General features: G+C 43.9%; 1 protein-coding gene across 4 annotated transcripts in view; it reads right to left on the bottom strand.

The window, feature by feature from the left end:
- The window catches only part of TBC1D14 (TBC1 domain family member 14), a 244,731-nt gene that overhangs the window by 29,375 nt on the left and 199,261 nt on the right, over window positions 1-16,095 (bottom strand). For all 4 annotated transcript variants that reach the window (XM_033949845.1, XM_033949853.1, XM_033949873.1 and 1 more), the window contains one exon: window positions 8,492-8,601. In XM_033949845.1, coding sequence (XP_033805736.1) covers window positions 8,492-8,601 — 110 coding nt within the window. The remainder of the gene's footprint in view (window positions 1-8,491; window positions 8,602-16,095) is intronic.

Here is a 16,095-nt window from a genome sequence, read left to right as displayed (position 1 = left end):
AGTTATCATGGGTGACTTCAACTATCCGGGGATAGACTGGAACCTAGGCACCTCCGGCTGCGCTAGGGAGACCAAGTTCCTGGATACTGTAGGCAATTGCTTCCTGGAACAACTCGTCAAGGAAAATACGAGAGGAAATGCAATTCTGGACTTAATTCTAAATGGACTATGAGGACTGGCACAACATGTAGAAGTGGAAGGGATGCTGGGAAGCAGTGATCACAATATGATCCGCTTCGACCTAGATACAGGTGAGAAACATCGGTCCAAAACGACGGCCACAGTGCTGAACTTCCAAAAAGGGAATTACGAAGGGATGAGGCTCATGGTGGGGAAGAAGATTAAGAAGAGGATAAGCACTGTAAAAACATTAGAAAAAGCTTGGTCCCTTTTTAAGGACACAGTCACCGAGGCACAAAATCTATATATACCGCATATCAAAAATGGACCAAGAGGAAAAAGAACAAAGAACCGGCATGGCTCACTGTAGAGGTGAAAGAAGCCATCAGAGACAAGAAAACTTTGTTTAAGGAATGGAAAAGGTCAAAAACGGATGAAAACTAGAATAAGCACAAACAACATCAAAGCAGGTGCTATAAGGTGGTAAAAGGGGCCAAAAGAGACTACGAGGAAAAAATAGCCAAGGAGGCGAAAAACTTCAAGCTGTTCTTTCGATATATTAAGGGGAAACGACCCGCGAGAGAAGCGGTGGGGCCGTTGGATGACTGTGGAATAAAGGGAGTGCTAAAGGAGGACAAAGAAATCGCTGACAAACTGAACACATATTTTGCGTCTGTATTTACCAAAGAGGATATACACAGCATACCGGAATCCATCAGGCTATATGCTGGAAAAAATGGGAAACTGACACGGTTGACGGTCAGTCTAGAAGAGGTATGCAAGCAGATTGATATGCTTAATAATAATAATAATAATAATAACTTTATTCTTATATACCGCCAACAATCTTGCGACTTCTAGGCGGTTTTCAATGAAGAGAAACTGTACAGACAGCGAATTACAGAGTATAGCATTGAACATCAAGTGATAGTAACAGGAGAGTTACAGGGCTGTGTATTACATGGTTTCACAATGAGTAGCATTATACAGTCGACGATATTCAGAGCATAAGTAGGAGAAGAGAAAGGAGATTGCGCTTTGAGTTACAAAGGTGCAAGGCTGCGAAGGTGAAAAAGATAACATAAGATGTTGATGAGAAGTAAGTTGTTAATTTGGTACATTTGAATGAAGGACGGGCACCAGTGGGAAAAACTGATAACAATTAAAGATAGAAATTTTGGCAGAAGAGGGTAGACGGACTCCTTGGGATGGGAGGAGGCTCCGATTTTAGGGGAGAAGTCTGGTTAGGTTATAAATTTCTTAAACAATGTGGTTTTTAGTTCTTTCCTAAAGATACTATATGATTCTCTGGCGGCATAAGTGAAGTAGCCTGTCCAAGTTTGTAGTCTACCTGCTTGGAATTTGAATGTTCTATCAAAGAAGATGCGATATCTACAGCCTATGATATTTGGGTAGGTAAAGAGGTTACGGTTTCTGGTAGGCCTAATAGAGGAGTGGAATTCGAAGTGAGGTAGTAGGTAGCTGGGGGCCAGTCCCCAGATTAGTTTATAGCAGAGGCAGGAGAATTTGAATAGAATTCGTGCTTCAATTGGTAACCAATGAAGGAGTTTGTAGAATGGACTAACATGATCGCTCTTCTTTAGTCCGAATATTAAACGGATGGCCGTATTTTGAACTATTCTCAGTTTTCTCACATTTTTTTTAGATATTCCCAAGTAGACAATGTTACAGTAGTCCAGGGTGGATAAAATCAGTGATTGTACCAATATTCTGAGGGATAGCGGGTCGAAGTATTTTTTTATGGTTTTCAGTTTCCAAAGGATGAAGAAGCATTTTTTAGTCACCGAGTTTATGTGCTCGGTCAGGGACAGGTGGATATCCAGGGTGACTCCCAGTATTTTTATGGTTTTTAGTATTGGGTGATCATGGCCGTTTACATATATTGTAGTTGCGGAGATTTTCTCGTTTGGGCTAGCAAGGAAAATCTTTGTCTTTTCTGAGTTTAATTTCAGTTTGAAGTTTAAAGTCCATTTTTCTATTTCGAGCATGATGGAGGAGATATGTTTTGAGTTGGTTGAGGTCACATTTGTTATTGGTATTAATATGGAGATGTCGTCTGCGTATATATAATAAGTTAGGTTAAGCTTTTGTAAAAGGTGGCCTAGAGAAGAGATGTATATATTGAACAAGGTGGGAGATAGGGGGGATCCTTGTGGGACTCCCGAGGGGCTTTTCCAGGGTTCAGAGTAATTTCCTTCATGGACCACTTGATAAGATCGTTTGGTTAGGAAACCTTGGAACCAGGTCCACACTCTTCCTGATATTCCCATTTCGTCGAGGCACCTAAGCATAGTTTCGTGGTCCACGAGATCGAAGGCACTGCTGAAGTCTAACTGTAGGATCAAGGCGCTGGAACCTTGATTGAAAAGGTCGTATAGGTGGTTAAGGAGAGAGCCTAGGACTGTCTCGGTGCTGAATCCTTTTCTGAATCCAGATTGGTGGTCATTTAGGAGAGAGTACTTATCTAAGTGATTTACTAATTCCAAATTGACCAGCCCTTCCAACATTTTGGTGAAAAAGGGGGTGCTCGCTATGGGTCTGTAGTTGGACGCCAGTGTGAGCGAGATCTTCTGGTCTTTGGGTATGGGTGTGATTAGGATGTGTCCCATATTTTCCAGGTAGGTTCCATTTTTGAGAGAGTAAGTTGCCCAGTTAAATAGGTCCCTCTTAAATTCTGATATTGCATCTTGCATGATCTTAGATGGACATTCATCTAGTAGACAATTTGATTTGGAGTATTTGTTGAAAAGTGAAAAGTTAAGAGCAATAAATCCCCAGGACCGATGGCATCCATCTGAGGGTCATCAAGGAACTGAAAGGGACTATAGCTGAAATGCTTCAGCTAATAGCCAATTTGTCAATCAAATCAGGAAAGATTCCGGAAGACTGCAAGGTGGCGAATGTTACGCCGATCTTCAAAAAAGGTTCGAGGGGAGATCCAGGAAACTACAAACCAGTGAGTCTGACCTCGGTACCGGGAAAGATGGTAGAGAAGCTGATAAAGAACCGCATCATTGATCAACTTGATGGACAGGATCTGATGAGGACCAGCCAGCACGGTTTCAGTAAAGGCAGACCTTGCCTGACGAACTTGCACTTCTTTGAGGGAGTAAACAGGAAGATAGACAAGGGCGACCCGTTGATATTGTATATCTGGATTTTCAGAAGGCGTTCAACAAAGTTCCACATGAATGACTACTTCGGAAAATTGCATGCCATGGAATCGAGGGTGAAATACTCATGTGGATTAAAAAATGGCTGGAGCATAGGAAACAGAGAGTGGGGGTAAATGGACAATTCTCAGACTGGAAAAGCGTCACCATTGGGGTGCCGCAGGGCTCAGTGCTTGGACCTGTGCTCTTCAACATCTTTATAAACGAGCTGGACATGGGTACGACAAGCGAGGTGATTAAATTTGCGGACGATACGATGTTATACAGAATAGTGAAGACACATGGGGATTGCGAAGATCTGCAACGAGACATAATCAAGCTCGAGAAATGGGCATCGACATGGCAAATGAGGTTTCATTGAGGATAAGTGCAAAGTGATGCATGTCGGGAACAAAAATCTCATGCATGAATACAGGATGTCCGGGGCGGTACTTGGAAAGACCTCCCAGGAAAGGGACTTGGGAGTTCTGATCGACAAGTCCATGAAGCCATTTGCACAATGTGCTACGGCGGCAAAAAGGGCGAACAGAATGCTAGGAATGATCAAGAAGGGGATCATGAACAGATCCGAGAAGGTTATCATGCCGCTGTATCGGGCCATGGTGCGCCCTCACCTGGAGTACTGCGTCCAGCACTGGTCGCCATACATGAAGAAGGATACGGTACTACTCGAAAGGGTCCAGAGAAGGGCGACTAAAATGATTAAGGGGCTGGAGGAGTTGCCGTACAGCGAGAGATTAGAGAAACTGGGCCTCTTCTCCCTTGAAAAGAGGAGACTGCGAGGGGACATGATCGAAACATTCAAAATACTGAAGGAATAGACTTAGTAGAGAAAGACAGACTATTGACCCTCTCCAAGGTAGGAAGTGATCTCCTTGGTAGACATGTTTCTTTCAGGGAGAACGAGAGGACACTCTCTAAAGTTGAAAGGGGATAGATTCTGTACAAATGTAAGGAAATTCTTCTTCACCCAGAGAGTGGTAGAAAACTGGAACGCTCTTCCGGAGTCTGTTATAGGGGAAAACACCCTCCAGAGTTTCAAGACAAAGTTGGACAAGTTCATGCTAAACTGGTGAGACTGGACTCATTTGGAGCACTGGTCTTGACCTTGGTGCCGCTGCGTGAGCGGACTGCTGGGCAGGATGGACCATTGGTCTGACCCAGCAGCGGCAATTCTTATGTTCTTATGGTAACTTCCATGAAGGAAGGCGATCAATATGTCACACCTGCTGAAGAGACAGAAGTTCATGGAACAAGGACAGCTGAACACCAGTGAGATAAGGAACCTTCCAAACATTTCCCACCATCACAAGAGTAGGACTAGGGTTACCATATTTGTAATCACAAGAGTAGGACTAGGGATACAATATTTGTAAAGTCAAAAAAATGAAACATGACCCCTTTCTAGGCACCACTCAGTGCCCTGCCCCCCCCCCCCTCCTTGCTGGGCACAATGGATCATTGGTTTGATCCAGCAGCAGCAATTCTTATGTTCTTTCTCTAGTCCACTACCCGGGCCACCCCAGAGTCAGGTATGGCTCACAGTCTCCCCTGTCCCCATGTACTTCCTCCAATGCAGCAATTTCAAACTTCAGGCAGCCAACAGCGTCAGTAACAAGATCATGCTGCCATCGGCCTGCCCCAGAAGCCTTCGCTCTGCAGCATCCCACATATGCGGGAACAGAAGTCACTGCAGAGCGAAGGCTTCCAAAGCAGGATCATATCGCTACATTGCCAGCTGCCTGAAGTTTGAAATTGCAGTGCTGGAGGAGGTACGTGGGGCAGGCCAACAAGGGAAAGCAATACTCAACTCCGGGGTGGGGGCTGAACTAGAGAGTGTCAAAAACCCGGACAAACTCCATTCAGTCCAGCAAACCGTCCAGACAATCCTTACCTTTTATGTTTCTTTTCTATTTGATATTGTAGTTCTTCCCCTTTTTCATATTATATCTGTAAGTTTGTATGTCCTATTTGTGGTACTTTTATGTATATGTCATTGTAAAATAATCTGGGTTTAAAAAAAAAAAAAAAAGATGTACACTGCCTTGAAACCCTGTATAGGTGATTTATCACATCTACTATAATAAAACCCTAAGCGCGCATTTGCACTCTTACATGCGTGTTCCGTTTTCCGTGATCTGTAGGTCCCTGGCAGGCAGGAGTGCGCATGCGTGCTAGAAGACACCAGGACTCCTTCTCCTGAGCCCCAGCAACACTGACTGGCTTCTGCCCTGTGGACCTCTCATGGAGCCCACCTTCCCGCCCAGCATGGATGGCGGCGGTGGCAGCGATGCCGGAAGCGGGCCAGTACCAGGGTGACTTGAGGCGCACACGGAGGCTGTCAGCACGTGCAGGCCGTGGTGGCTTGAGGCGGCTGTCGGTGCGTTCAGGCAGTTGAGCTGTGGCGAAAGGCGTTATGCGGGTGCTGACAGGACAGGAGGGCACACACGAACGGAACATAAGTCGGATGCTGGACAGGGGGAGCAGGTAAGGAGTGCTGCTGGACAGGGAGAGCATGAAAGAGGTGCTGCTGGACAAGGAGGAGGTAAAAGGAAGGAAGAAGGGCTGCTGCTGGACAGGGGGAGCAGGCAAGGGGTGGTGGTGGACAGCCGAGGAAAGAGAGAGACAGAAAGAAAGAAAGACAGACAAACGGAAAGCGGCCAAGGAGAGAGTAAGAAAGAAAGACAGACACACACACACATCTATTCTAGCACCCGTTAATGTAACGGGCTATAAGACTAGTTTTTAATAAAACTTGAAACATGTCTGGGTAAATCTGGTCATCTGATAACCCTAAATAGGACAGAAGATAAAGCTGGAAAAAAAAGGAAATCCTGCAATCCCAGTGAACTGCAAAGGGAAACAGTACAGAGGATTAGCATTGAGTAACCACCTGAGGAAGTAAGAGACCCAAGGGCCAGACTTCAAAGCCAGAACAAGGAACAGAGTGACTGGAGATCTGGAGGAGTGTTGCTAAGCCTTGGGGAGCTGCAGAGACTCAGAGAACAGTGGACAGCTTAAACAGCCATGACCTCTGGCACGAAGTCTGGTTAGGGCTCTAAGTAAAAGAAACTTTAGATAGCTAGAAAATGTCAGTTGTTTTATTTTTAGCTCTAGCTTAGAGAGAACACACTCCAGTTCAATGTACACTTTAGAACGGGAGAACTTGTTGACAAGACCTAAAGAAGTGTTTTGTTACTTTGATAGACAGTCAGGGACATTGAGGAACAAGAGAGCATTTCCGCCCATAGCGAGGGGGCACCACAGATTGTTGCTGGACCCCAAGACAGCTGTTCAGTAAGAACTTTCACGGAGCAGCACAGCTATGTGGCATCCAATGGTGAGACTTAAACCTGATCCTACATAACTGGCCAGATTCAGACTGAGCTCAATTTAATTAGCTCACACTTTTCCAGAGGTAGTTTAAGGTGAGTTATATTAATCTGAAGTAGGGGGTTGTACACTTAGCAGGGGAGCCTCATTTCCAGGAGAAACCCACTGACAAGGGGAAGAGGATGCAAGAGACACAAACAATGGTATATGAACACCAAATTTAGAAAGACTAAAACTCAGACTAGATTGGGATAAAAGAAATAGAGTGGTTTTGAGAATGGTTTGTCTGCTTTGCCTTTGCTATTGTTCATTATTACAATGAAAAACCAATTCTCCCATTACAGTATTATTCCATTATTCTCCTATCTAACCCCAGCTCAATATCTTGTTCCTTGCCTGGTTTCCCACTGCAATTCCCATTCACTTGCTACAGTTCTAAATTTCTTTTAGCACCATGTGAAGGTAGACTGTACTATGACATCATGGAGGAGTGAAATTTCTGTTGTGCCTTGCCCTGCAGGAGAGGCTGGGGTTCGGAAGAGAAGCCGCCAGTGACAATCAAAGACAACTAAGGGAAGTCCCAACTGCCTGGTGTGAGGGCCACATTAGCACATATTATTTTGAACATATACCCCATGCAATTTTATAACAGCCTACTTCCACCCAAGTTCACACCCCTATCAATCCCTTTCTATATTAATCCTTCCATACAATCTGCATACAACTGACAGTAACTGTGTAGTTAAGACTTGCAGTTAGCTTTCTGCATCGGCCCCTAAATTCTGATCATGGCTCACAATCATTAAAAAGTCTATTCCCCATAATGGCCTAAATTGTCAACAGCATAGGTGTCTTACTGTATGTGGGGAGGAAGAAAAAAGTAACACATTAGCCATATTGAGGAACAAGACTTTGCACTTTCTACAAGCACATACATTTGAATGCTAAAATGCAGCTTTCCAGAAATGCGGTTGAAACTGCACATGTACATTTTTTTTTCCAATTAAGACCAATTAAATAAAGTAGGTACGCTACAGCCTCAGCACCCTGGGGTTGTGGGTTCAAACCCCGTGCTGCTACTTGTGACCCTGGGCAAGTTACTTAGTCCACCATAGCCCAGGTACGCTAGATAGAATGTGAGCCCACCGGGACAGATAGGGAAAATGTTTGAGTACCTGATTGTAAAACCGCTTAGATAGCCTTGATAGGAAGTATATAAAAACCTAATAAACTTGAAACTTAACAGGAATAGCTTACATCACCATGTAATAGCATACAAGCAGATGAACATCATTTTAGCAACACATGGGTACCTTGTTTTTGATAATTAACTATGTTTGTGCAGGCCAAAAAGTAGACATTGCCAGTTAAGTGCCTTTTTGAAAATTTACCCTCAAATGCCCATCACAGTGCAAAAGCACTGGCCTGTGACTTGCACCAAATATTTGAATATGCTAAATAGAGATCTGGCCAGGCTGAGCCAAGGTAGATATAAATACAGAATGAAGAGGGAAGAGTGACCTAGTGGTTAGGGCTGCAGCCTTGTGACCCTGGGCAAGCCCCAGGTACATTAGTCAGATTCTGAGTCCACCGGGACAGATAGGGAGAAATACTTGCGTACCTGAATGTAAAATGTTTAGGCTGTAAGCAGTGTATAAATAAATACTAAAATAAATAAATAAGCAAATAAAATAAATGATCAAAATATGGCATTATACACTTATTTGAAAGGCATAGTAAAGCTTTGCAGTTTGACATTAATGTTCCACATCTGTATTAAGCCCAAGATTCTAGGATCAAATCAAGTTGCAAGTGACAAAATTATCAATATTTTCCAAACTTACCAATCAATCAAGTATATGTCTGGAGTTACATTATTTTTCTTGAAATGTGCAAACAACCTAGGCAAGTTTTCTTCAAAGAACACCTCAAAAGCGGCATAATAGGTCAACATCTGAAGAGCAAAAGATTATAAAAAATTATTTAGATGTTGGTTCTCATGCTTTCATATTCAGCTCCTACTCTGTGAAGAAGTATTCTGTTTTGCATTCATTCATTCCTATATATAAACACCTTTTCATTAAAAAATGGCATCCAAGCAGTTTAGAAATTGTATCCTGTTCCATTTACATTATGGAGCAGTTTCCATTTGCCTTCAAACTTAATATTCATATATATATATATATATATATATATATATATATATATATATATATATATATATATATGACCAAAAAGCACAGTTACTTACCGTAACAGGTGAACAGGTGTTATCCAGGGACAGCAGGCAGATATTTTTGACTGATGGGTGACGGCACCGACGGAGCCCCGGCACGGACAATTTTAGAGTGATTGCACTCTAAGAACTTTAGAAAGTTCTAGCTAGGCCGCACCGCGCGTGCGCGAGTGCCTTCCCGCCCGACAGAGGCGCGCGGTCCCCAGTTAGGATAAGCCAGCTAAGAAGCCAACCCGGGGAGGTGGGAGGGACGCAAGAATATCTGCCTGCTGTCCCTGGATAACACCTGTTACGGTAAGTAACTGTGCTTTTTCCAAGGCAAGCAGGCAGCATATTCTTGACTGATGGGTGACCTCCAAGCTAACAAAAAGAGGGATGGAGGGAAGGTTGGCCATTAGGAAAACAAATTTTGTAAAACAGATTGGCCGAAGTGTCCATCCCGTCTGGAGAATGAATCCAGACAATAGTGAGATGTAAAAGTATGAACTGAGGACCAAGTAGCAGCCTTGCAGATTTCCTCAATAGGAGTGGAACGGAGGAAAGCTACAGACGCTGCCATAGCTCTAATCTTGTGGCCCGTGACAGAACCTTCCAGTGTCAGGCCCGACTGAGCATAACAGAATGAAACGCAAGCAGCAAGCCAATTGGACAGGGTGCGTTTAGATACAGGATGACCCAACTTGTTAGGATCAAAGGACAAAAACAGTTGGGGCGATGATCTGTGAGGTTTGGTGCGATCAAGATAGTAAGCCAGAGCACGTTTACAATCCAAGGTATGCAAAGCCTGTTCACCTGGATTAGAATGAGGCTTTGGGAAAAAAACAGGTAGAACGATGGATTGGTTAAGATGAAACTCAGACACAACCTTAGGAAGGAATTTTGGATGTGTATGGAGGACGACCTTATCATGGTGAAAAACAGTGAAAGGTGGATCAGCCACCAGTGCATGGAGCTCACTGACCCTCCTGGCAGAAGTGAGAGCTATAAGAAAAACCACTTTCCAAGTTAGAAATTTAAAATGCGTTGTGGCCAAAGGCTCGAAGGGAGGCTTCATTAACGCAGAAAGAACCACATTAAGATCCCATACAACAGGAGGGGCCTTAAGAGGTGGCTTCACATTAAAAAGGCCCTTCATGAACCCTGAAACTAAGGGATGAGCTGAGAGGGGTTTTCCATGAATCGGCTCATGAAAAGCTGCAATAGCACTAAGGTGAACTCTTATCGAAGAGGATTTAAGACCAGAGTCAGATAAGGACAAAAGATAGTCCAACACCAGTCCCACTGCTGTAGATATGGGATTATGGTGATGTAACAGGCACCAGGAAGAAAACCGAGACCACTTTTGTTGGTAACATTGAAGAGTAGACGGTTTCCTGGAGGCATCAATAATAGAACGGACAGGCTGAGAAAGGAGAGCGTGAGCCGAAGTCAGCCCGAGAGATACCAAGCTGTCAGGTGCAGAGACTGTAAGCTGGGATGAAGTAGAGTTTGCTGATGCTGTGTAAGTAGTGAAGGAAACAGTGGAAGAGGTATGGGTTCCCTGGAACTGAGTTGAAGCAGAAGGGAGAACCAATGCTGTCTGGGCCACCGTGGAGCGATGAGAATCATGGTGGCTTGTTCCCTCCTGAGCTTGAATAATGTGCGCAGCATGAGCGGAAGAGGAGGGAATGCATAAAGAAAGAGATTGGTCCAATCCAGGAGAAATGCATCGGGTTCCAGACGGTGAGGAGAGTAAAGTCTGGAGCAAAACAGGGGCAGTTGATGGTTGTGGGGAGCTGCAAAAAGATCCACTTGAGGTGTGCCCCATTGAGAGAAAATGGACTGGAGAGTCGAGGGATCGAGAGTCCATTGGTGAGGTTGAAGAATTCTGCTGAGATTGTCTGCTAAGCAATTCTGTTCCCCTTGGATGTAGACTGCCTTCAGGAATAGGTGACGAGCAGTCGCCCAGGTCCAAATCCTTTGAGCTTCCTGACACAAGGGACGGGATCCCGTCCCTCCCTGTTTGTTGATGTAGTACATTGCAACTTGGTTGTCTGTGCAAATGAGTAGTACCTGAGGAAAAAGAAGATGTTGAAAAGCTTTGAGGGCGTAAAACATCGCTCTGAGTTCCAGGAAATTGATGTGGTGTTTCTTTTCCTGGGTAGACCAAAACCCCTGAGTTTGGAACTCGTTCAAGTGAGCTCCCCATGCATAGGAGGAGGAATCCGTGGTGATGACCAGTTGATGAGGAGGTAGATGGAACAGCAGACCTCTGGATAGATTTGAAGATGTCAACCACCAAAGAAGCGACTGTCGAAGAGACGAGGTCACAGATATGAGTTGTGAACAAGGATCCGTCGCTTGGGACCACTGGGTCGCTAAGGTCCATTGAGGAGTACGCAGGTGGAGACGTGCGAAGGGTGTGACATGTACTGTGGAGGCCATGTGACCCAAGAGCACCATCATGTGATTTGCAGAGATGGAAGTTTGCTGGAACACCTGCTGACAGAGATAAAGGATGGTGTGAAGGCAGTTTGGAGGAAGAAACGCTCTCATCCGAATAGTATCCAGAATGGCTCCAATGAATTGAAGTCGCTGAGTTGGAATGAGGTGCGACTTGGGTAGATTGATTTCGAACCCCAACAGTCGAAGGAAGTGAATGGTCTGATTGGTGGCAATCTGAACGGCCAGAGGAGAATGAGCCTTGATGAGCCGTCCAGATAAGGGAAGACTTGAAAGTTGTGGGAGCGGAGATAAGCTGCGACCACAATCAGACATTTGGTGAATACCCTGGGAGAGGAGGCTAGGCCGAAGGGTAACACCTTGTATTGGTAATGATGTTGGTTGACAAGGAAGCGAAGATATTGTCTGGACGTCAGATGAATTGGAATGTGAGTATACGCCTCCTTGAGATCGAGGGAACATAGCCAGTCTTCCTGAGAGAGAAGGGGGTTTAGGGTGGCAAGAGATAACATCTTGAACTTCTCCTTGACCAGACATTTGTTGAGATCCCTGAGATCTAATATTGGTCTGAGATCTCCGGTCTTTTTGGGTACGAGAAAGTACCGGGAATAAAATCCCAGGCCTTGCTGGTCTTGAGGAACTGGTTCGATGGCATTGAGAAGAAGGAGGGATTGAACCTCCTGAGCGAGGAGGAGGGATTGAGCCTTGTTGGAAGCAGACTCTTTTGGCAGACTTAATGGTGGAGGAGTCTGAAAGTTTAGGGAGTAGCCGTGGGCGATGATAGCAAGTACCCACTGGTCGGAGGTGATTGCTTCCCAGCGAGAAAGAAAAACCTGGAGTCGACCTCCTATGGGCTGAGGTAGAGGACAGGAGGGAGGAAGACTGGCAATGCCCTGGAGAAGAGAGTCAAAAGGGCTGTGTCGGCTTAGGTTGAGGAGCAGGCTTTACAGTAGGCTGTTGTTGCTGACGGGCCTGTTGCTGTTGTTGACGCTGTCTGCGAGGTTGAGGGGGATGAGGCTGAACCGGTCGAGCAGAAAACCTCCTTTGATATGAAGACTGTTGCCTGAATGGACGAGGAGGAGGAGGTTTCTTCTTGTTTTTCAACAAGGTGTTCCACCTAGTTTCATGGGCGGAGAGCTTTTGCGTGGTGGTATCCATGGATTCCCCAAACAGCTCATCCCCTAGGCAGGGCGCATTGGCAAGCCGGTCCTGGTGGTTTACATCCAGGTTTGAGACACGTAGCCATGCCAACCTTCTCATTGCCACAGACATAGCAGTAGCCCGTGATGTCAGTTCAAAAGTATCATAAATTGAACGGACCATAAACTTTCTGAGTTGCAAAAGACTAGAGGTACATTGCTGAAAAGCAGGAAGTTTACGGTCCGGAATATACTTTTGAAAAGAGGTCACCTATTGAATGAGATGCTTCAGGTAAAAAGAGAAGTGGAATGCGTAATTACCTGAACGGTTGGCCAACATCGCATTTTGGTAAAGGCGTTTCCCAAATTTATCCATGGCCTTTCCTTCTCTGCCAGGAGGGACAGAGGCGTATACACTAGCTCCTGCAGATTTTTTTCAGGGTTGACTCCACCAGCAGAGATTCATGGGGAAGTTGGTGTTTGTCAAATCCTGGAATTGGAATCACTCCGGGGCAGATCGAAAAAAATGAAAAATTAAACGATTTTTTTTTTTACACAAACGATAATTTAAAAAAAAGGAAAATAAAATATGAAGAGAAAAATACGCGCGAGCGGGAAGGCAAGTGATATGAAAAAAAATCTTCCAACAGCCGTTGGAAACACGCGTCTTCTTAGCTCCGCGGAATTAAGAAAACTGGGGACCGCGCGCCTCTGTCGGGCGGGAAGGCACTCGCGCACGCGCGGTGCGGCCTAGCTAGAACTTTCTAAAGTTCTTAGAGTGCAATCACTCTAAAATTGTCCGTACCGGGGCTCCGTCGGTGCCGTCACCCATCAGTCAAGAATATGCTGCCTGCTTGTCCTGGGATAACTAGAAGTTACCAATTACAGAAATTTTTTTTTTTAATTCTTTATTCATTTTCAAATTTACAATAAGTGTAACAATATATCCAAATAAATTAACAATAAATATAACACTTAATAATCATCAATGGTACAAATAATATGCTCTTATCTCCCATCCTTCCCACCTCACGCAGCGGCACCAAGGTCAAGACCAGCGCTCCAAATGAATCCAGTCTCACCAGTTTAGCATGACATTTTATTTTATTTTTTTTCCCCTTAAATTTACAAGTTTGATTGTGAGGGGGGAGGGGAGGGTAAATTTATTGTTACATAGTGTATAAGGTAATTACAGAATTAATGGGAACTTGCGCACCAATTCCTTCTAGTGAAGGAGTTCGCAACTCAATCCTCAGCACCCAACTAGCCAGTCAGGTTTTTTCCATATATCCACAATGAATATGCATGAGGTAAGTTTGCATACCATGGAGGCAGTGCATGCAAATTAACCTCATTCATATTCATTCTGAGCATCCTGAAAACTTGATTGGCTAGGTGTGTCCTAAGGACTGGGTTGAGAAACCCTGCCCTAGTGTAAACACAAAGCAGAATGACACGGGGACAGAATTTGTCCCCCATCCCTACGGTTAACTGCAAGAAACCATCCCTGTGTCATTCTTTAAGGAGAGAGGGAAGAATCAGAGTATGAATGGGCACAGCCACTCACCCTCAAGCCTGAGCAAACATGCATTTTGCATCAGAGGCATGTCCAAGAGCAGCTCTAGGAAAGACTGAATGTGGATGTCAGTTCCATTCGGATGTGTGCAAAGGACTTTCACAGAACAACAGAACCAAAAAGCACACAGTAAATCTTACTTTTTAAGCATATTTTTGAAAGGGCATATATCAATAAGGGATTCTTCTCTGATCTAGAATTTAAAATATGGACTAAAAGTATGAATTGTTCAAATTAATCTGATTTTAGATGGCTCCATCCCTAAATTTCTAGTCAAAGCCTACTGTAACATTAAGAAGCTTTAACAGCAACTTATGGTTTAAAAATTTTGGAATCAATCCAGACAAAGGTAAGACAACACTGCAGCTTGGTTTGCTCCATTCTTGCTAGAGAGAAGAGCATTACAAAGGGAAGGATAAGATCTATTTCTCCTAAGATGCAGTACTGTATATGGTGACACAGGGCTCTCCATTGTTAGCCATTCTTGCCATTAATTTCTTGCCCCTACTAAGAACAGTGATCAGGCATTTTGGTGGTAATTGTATAAAGCATTTCAGCATGTTAACATATGCACATGTATGTATACTAACTAGTGTGCATATTTTTATGCAATCTCCATGTTTGTGTGCCTAGGGAGTTGTTTGGGTAAGCAGGCGCAAAGGTGGAATATATTCACTTTATGTATGCAAGTCTGGTTGCCATATCTCAAAAAAGATATAGCAGAACTAGAAAAGGTACAGAGAAGGATGACAAAAATGATAAAAGGGATGGGACAACTTCCCTATAAGGAAAGGCTAAAGTAGCCAGGGCACTTCAGCTTGGAGAAGAGGCGGTTCAGGGGTGATACGATAGAGGTCTATAAAATACTGAGTGGTGTGGAGCAGGTAGATGAGAGTTGCTTGTTGCATGCAATGAAGCTACTAAGTAGATTTAAAACAAACCAGAAAAAATATTTCTTCACACAATGTGTAATTAAACTCTGAAATTTGTTGCTGGAGAATGTGGTGAAATCTATTTGCTAAGTGAGGTTTTAAAAAGGTTTGGATAATTTCCTAAAAGAGAAGTTCATAGGCTATTATTGAGATGGCTTGGGAAAACCCACTGCTTATTCCTAAGAAAGCAGCATAAAATCTGTTTCACTACTTGGGATCTGGGTTGGCCACTGTTGGAAACAGGATACTGGGCTTCATGGACCTTCGTTCTGTCCCAGTATGGCAATTCTTATGCTCTTATAAAGTCCACTTATAGTTACGCATTTACATCGGTGCGCCTAGCCAATATAGGCGCCCAACAATTAATAGGCTAAAACGGCACCGAAAATTGATGCTTAACATGTCATAATTTATGTCAATTGGAGTTAACTGACAGTTAGACACAACTTGCTAGGTAGGCATGGTTCTATAAAAGTTAGGTGCCTAGTGCAAAGCACATAGTTAAAAGTGGGCGTGTTTAGGGGACAGGATTGTAGGCTTGTGCCTGTTTTTAAGTTAGGCCCAACTTAAGTGCAGGCATTTAGGCCAAGAAAACTCTGACATAAATAAGGTGCACCTAAAAGTTGAGTTGCTTAATGCTGTTTAGGCAGCGCTAAACGCAATTCTATACATTATGCCTAAATTTTAAAGAATTGTGCTCAGTGCTGCACTAGTCAGCACCAATTTTCTGGGCGCAATATATAGAATCAGAGCCGTGGAGGGGCATAATAAAAAAAAAAGTCTAAGTCTCTTTTTGGCCTAAAGCCCTAAACGCTGAAAGTAGTAGCAGGGAAAATGCCCATTCTCAAAAAAAACCCAAAACATCCAAAATGAGGTTTTTTTTAGAATGGCCTACCTCTACGTTCCTTCAGAAATCTCAGGGGTATTATTTAGTAAAATACAATGGAAGCCAGAAAAGTGCTTGAATCCAAAAATATAGACTGACCTCACATTCAGACAGGAAACCCAAACATGGATTGTGGCCGACAAATTATGAGTCACTCAGAGACGTGAAACTCTACAAGGAGAGAACGCTCACCCCTTGAAGATATACCAGAGTTTACCTTCCAGTCATTGTAACTGT

This window comes from Geotrypetes seraphini, chromosome 1, assembly GCF_902459505.1.
Source record: "Geotrypetes seraphini chromosome 1, aGeoSer1.1, whole genome shotgun sequence".
Lineage (NCBI taxonomy): Eukaryota > Metazoa > Chordata > Amphibia > Gymnophiona > Dermophiidae > Geotrypetes > Geotrypetes seraphini.
This window is presented reverse-complemented; position numbering and strand designations above follow the sequence as displayed.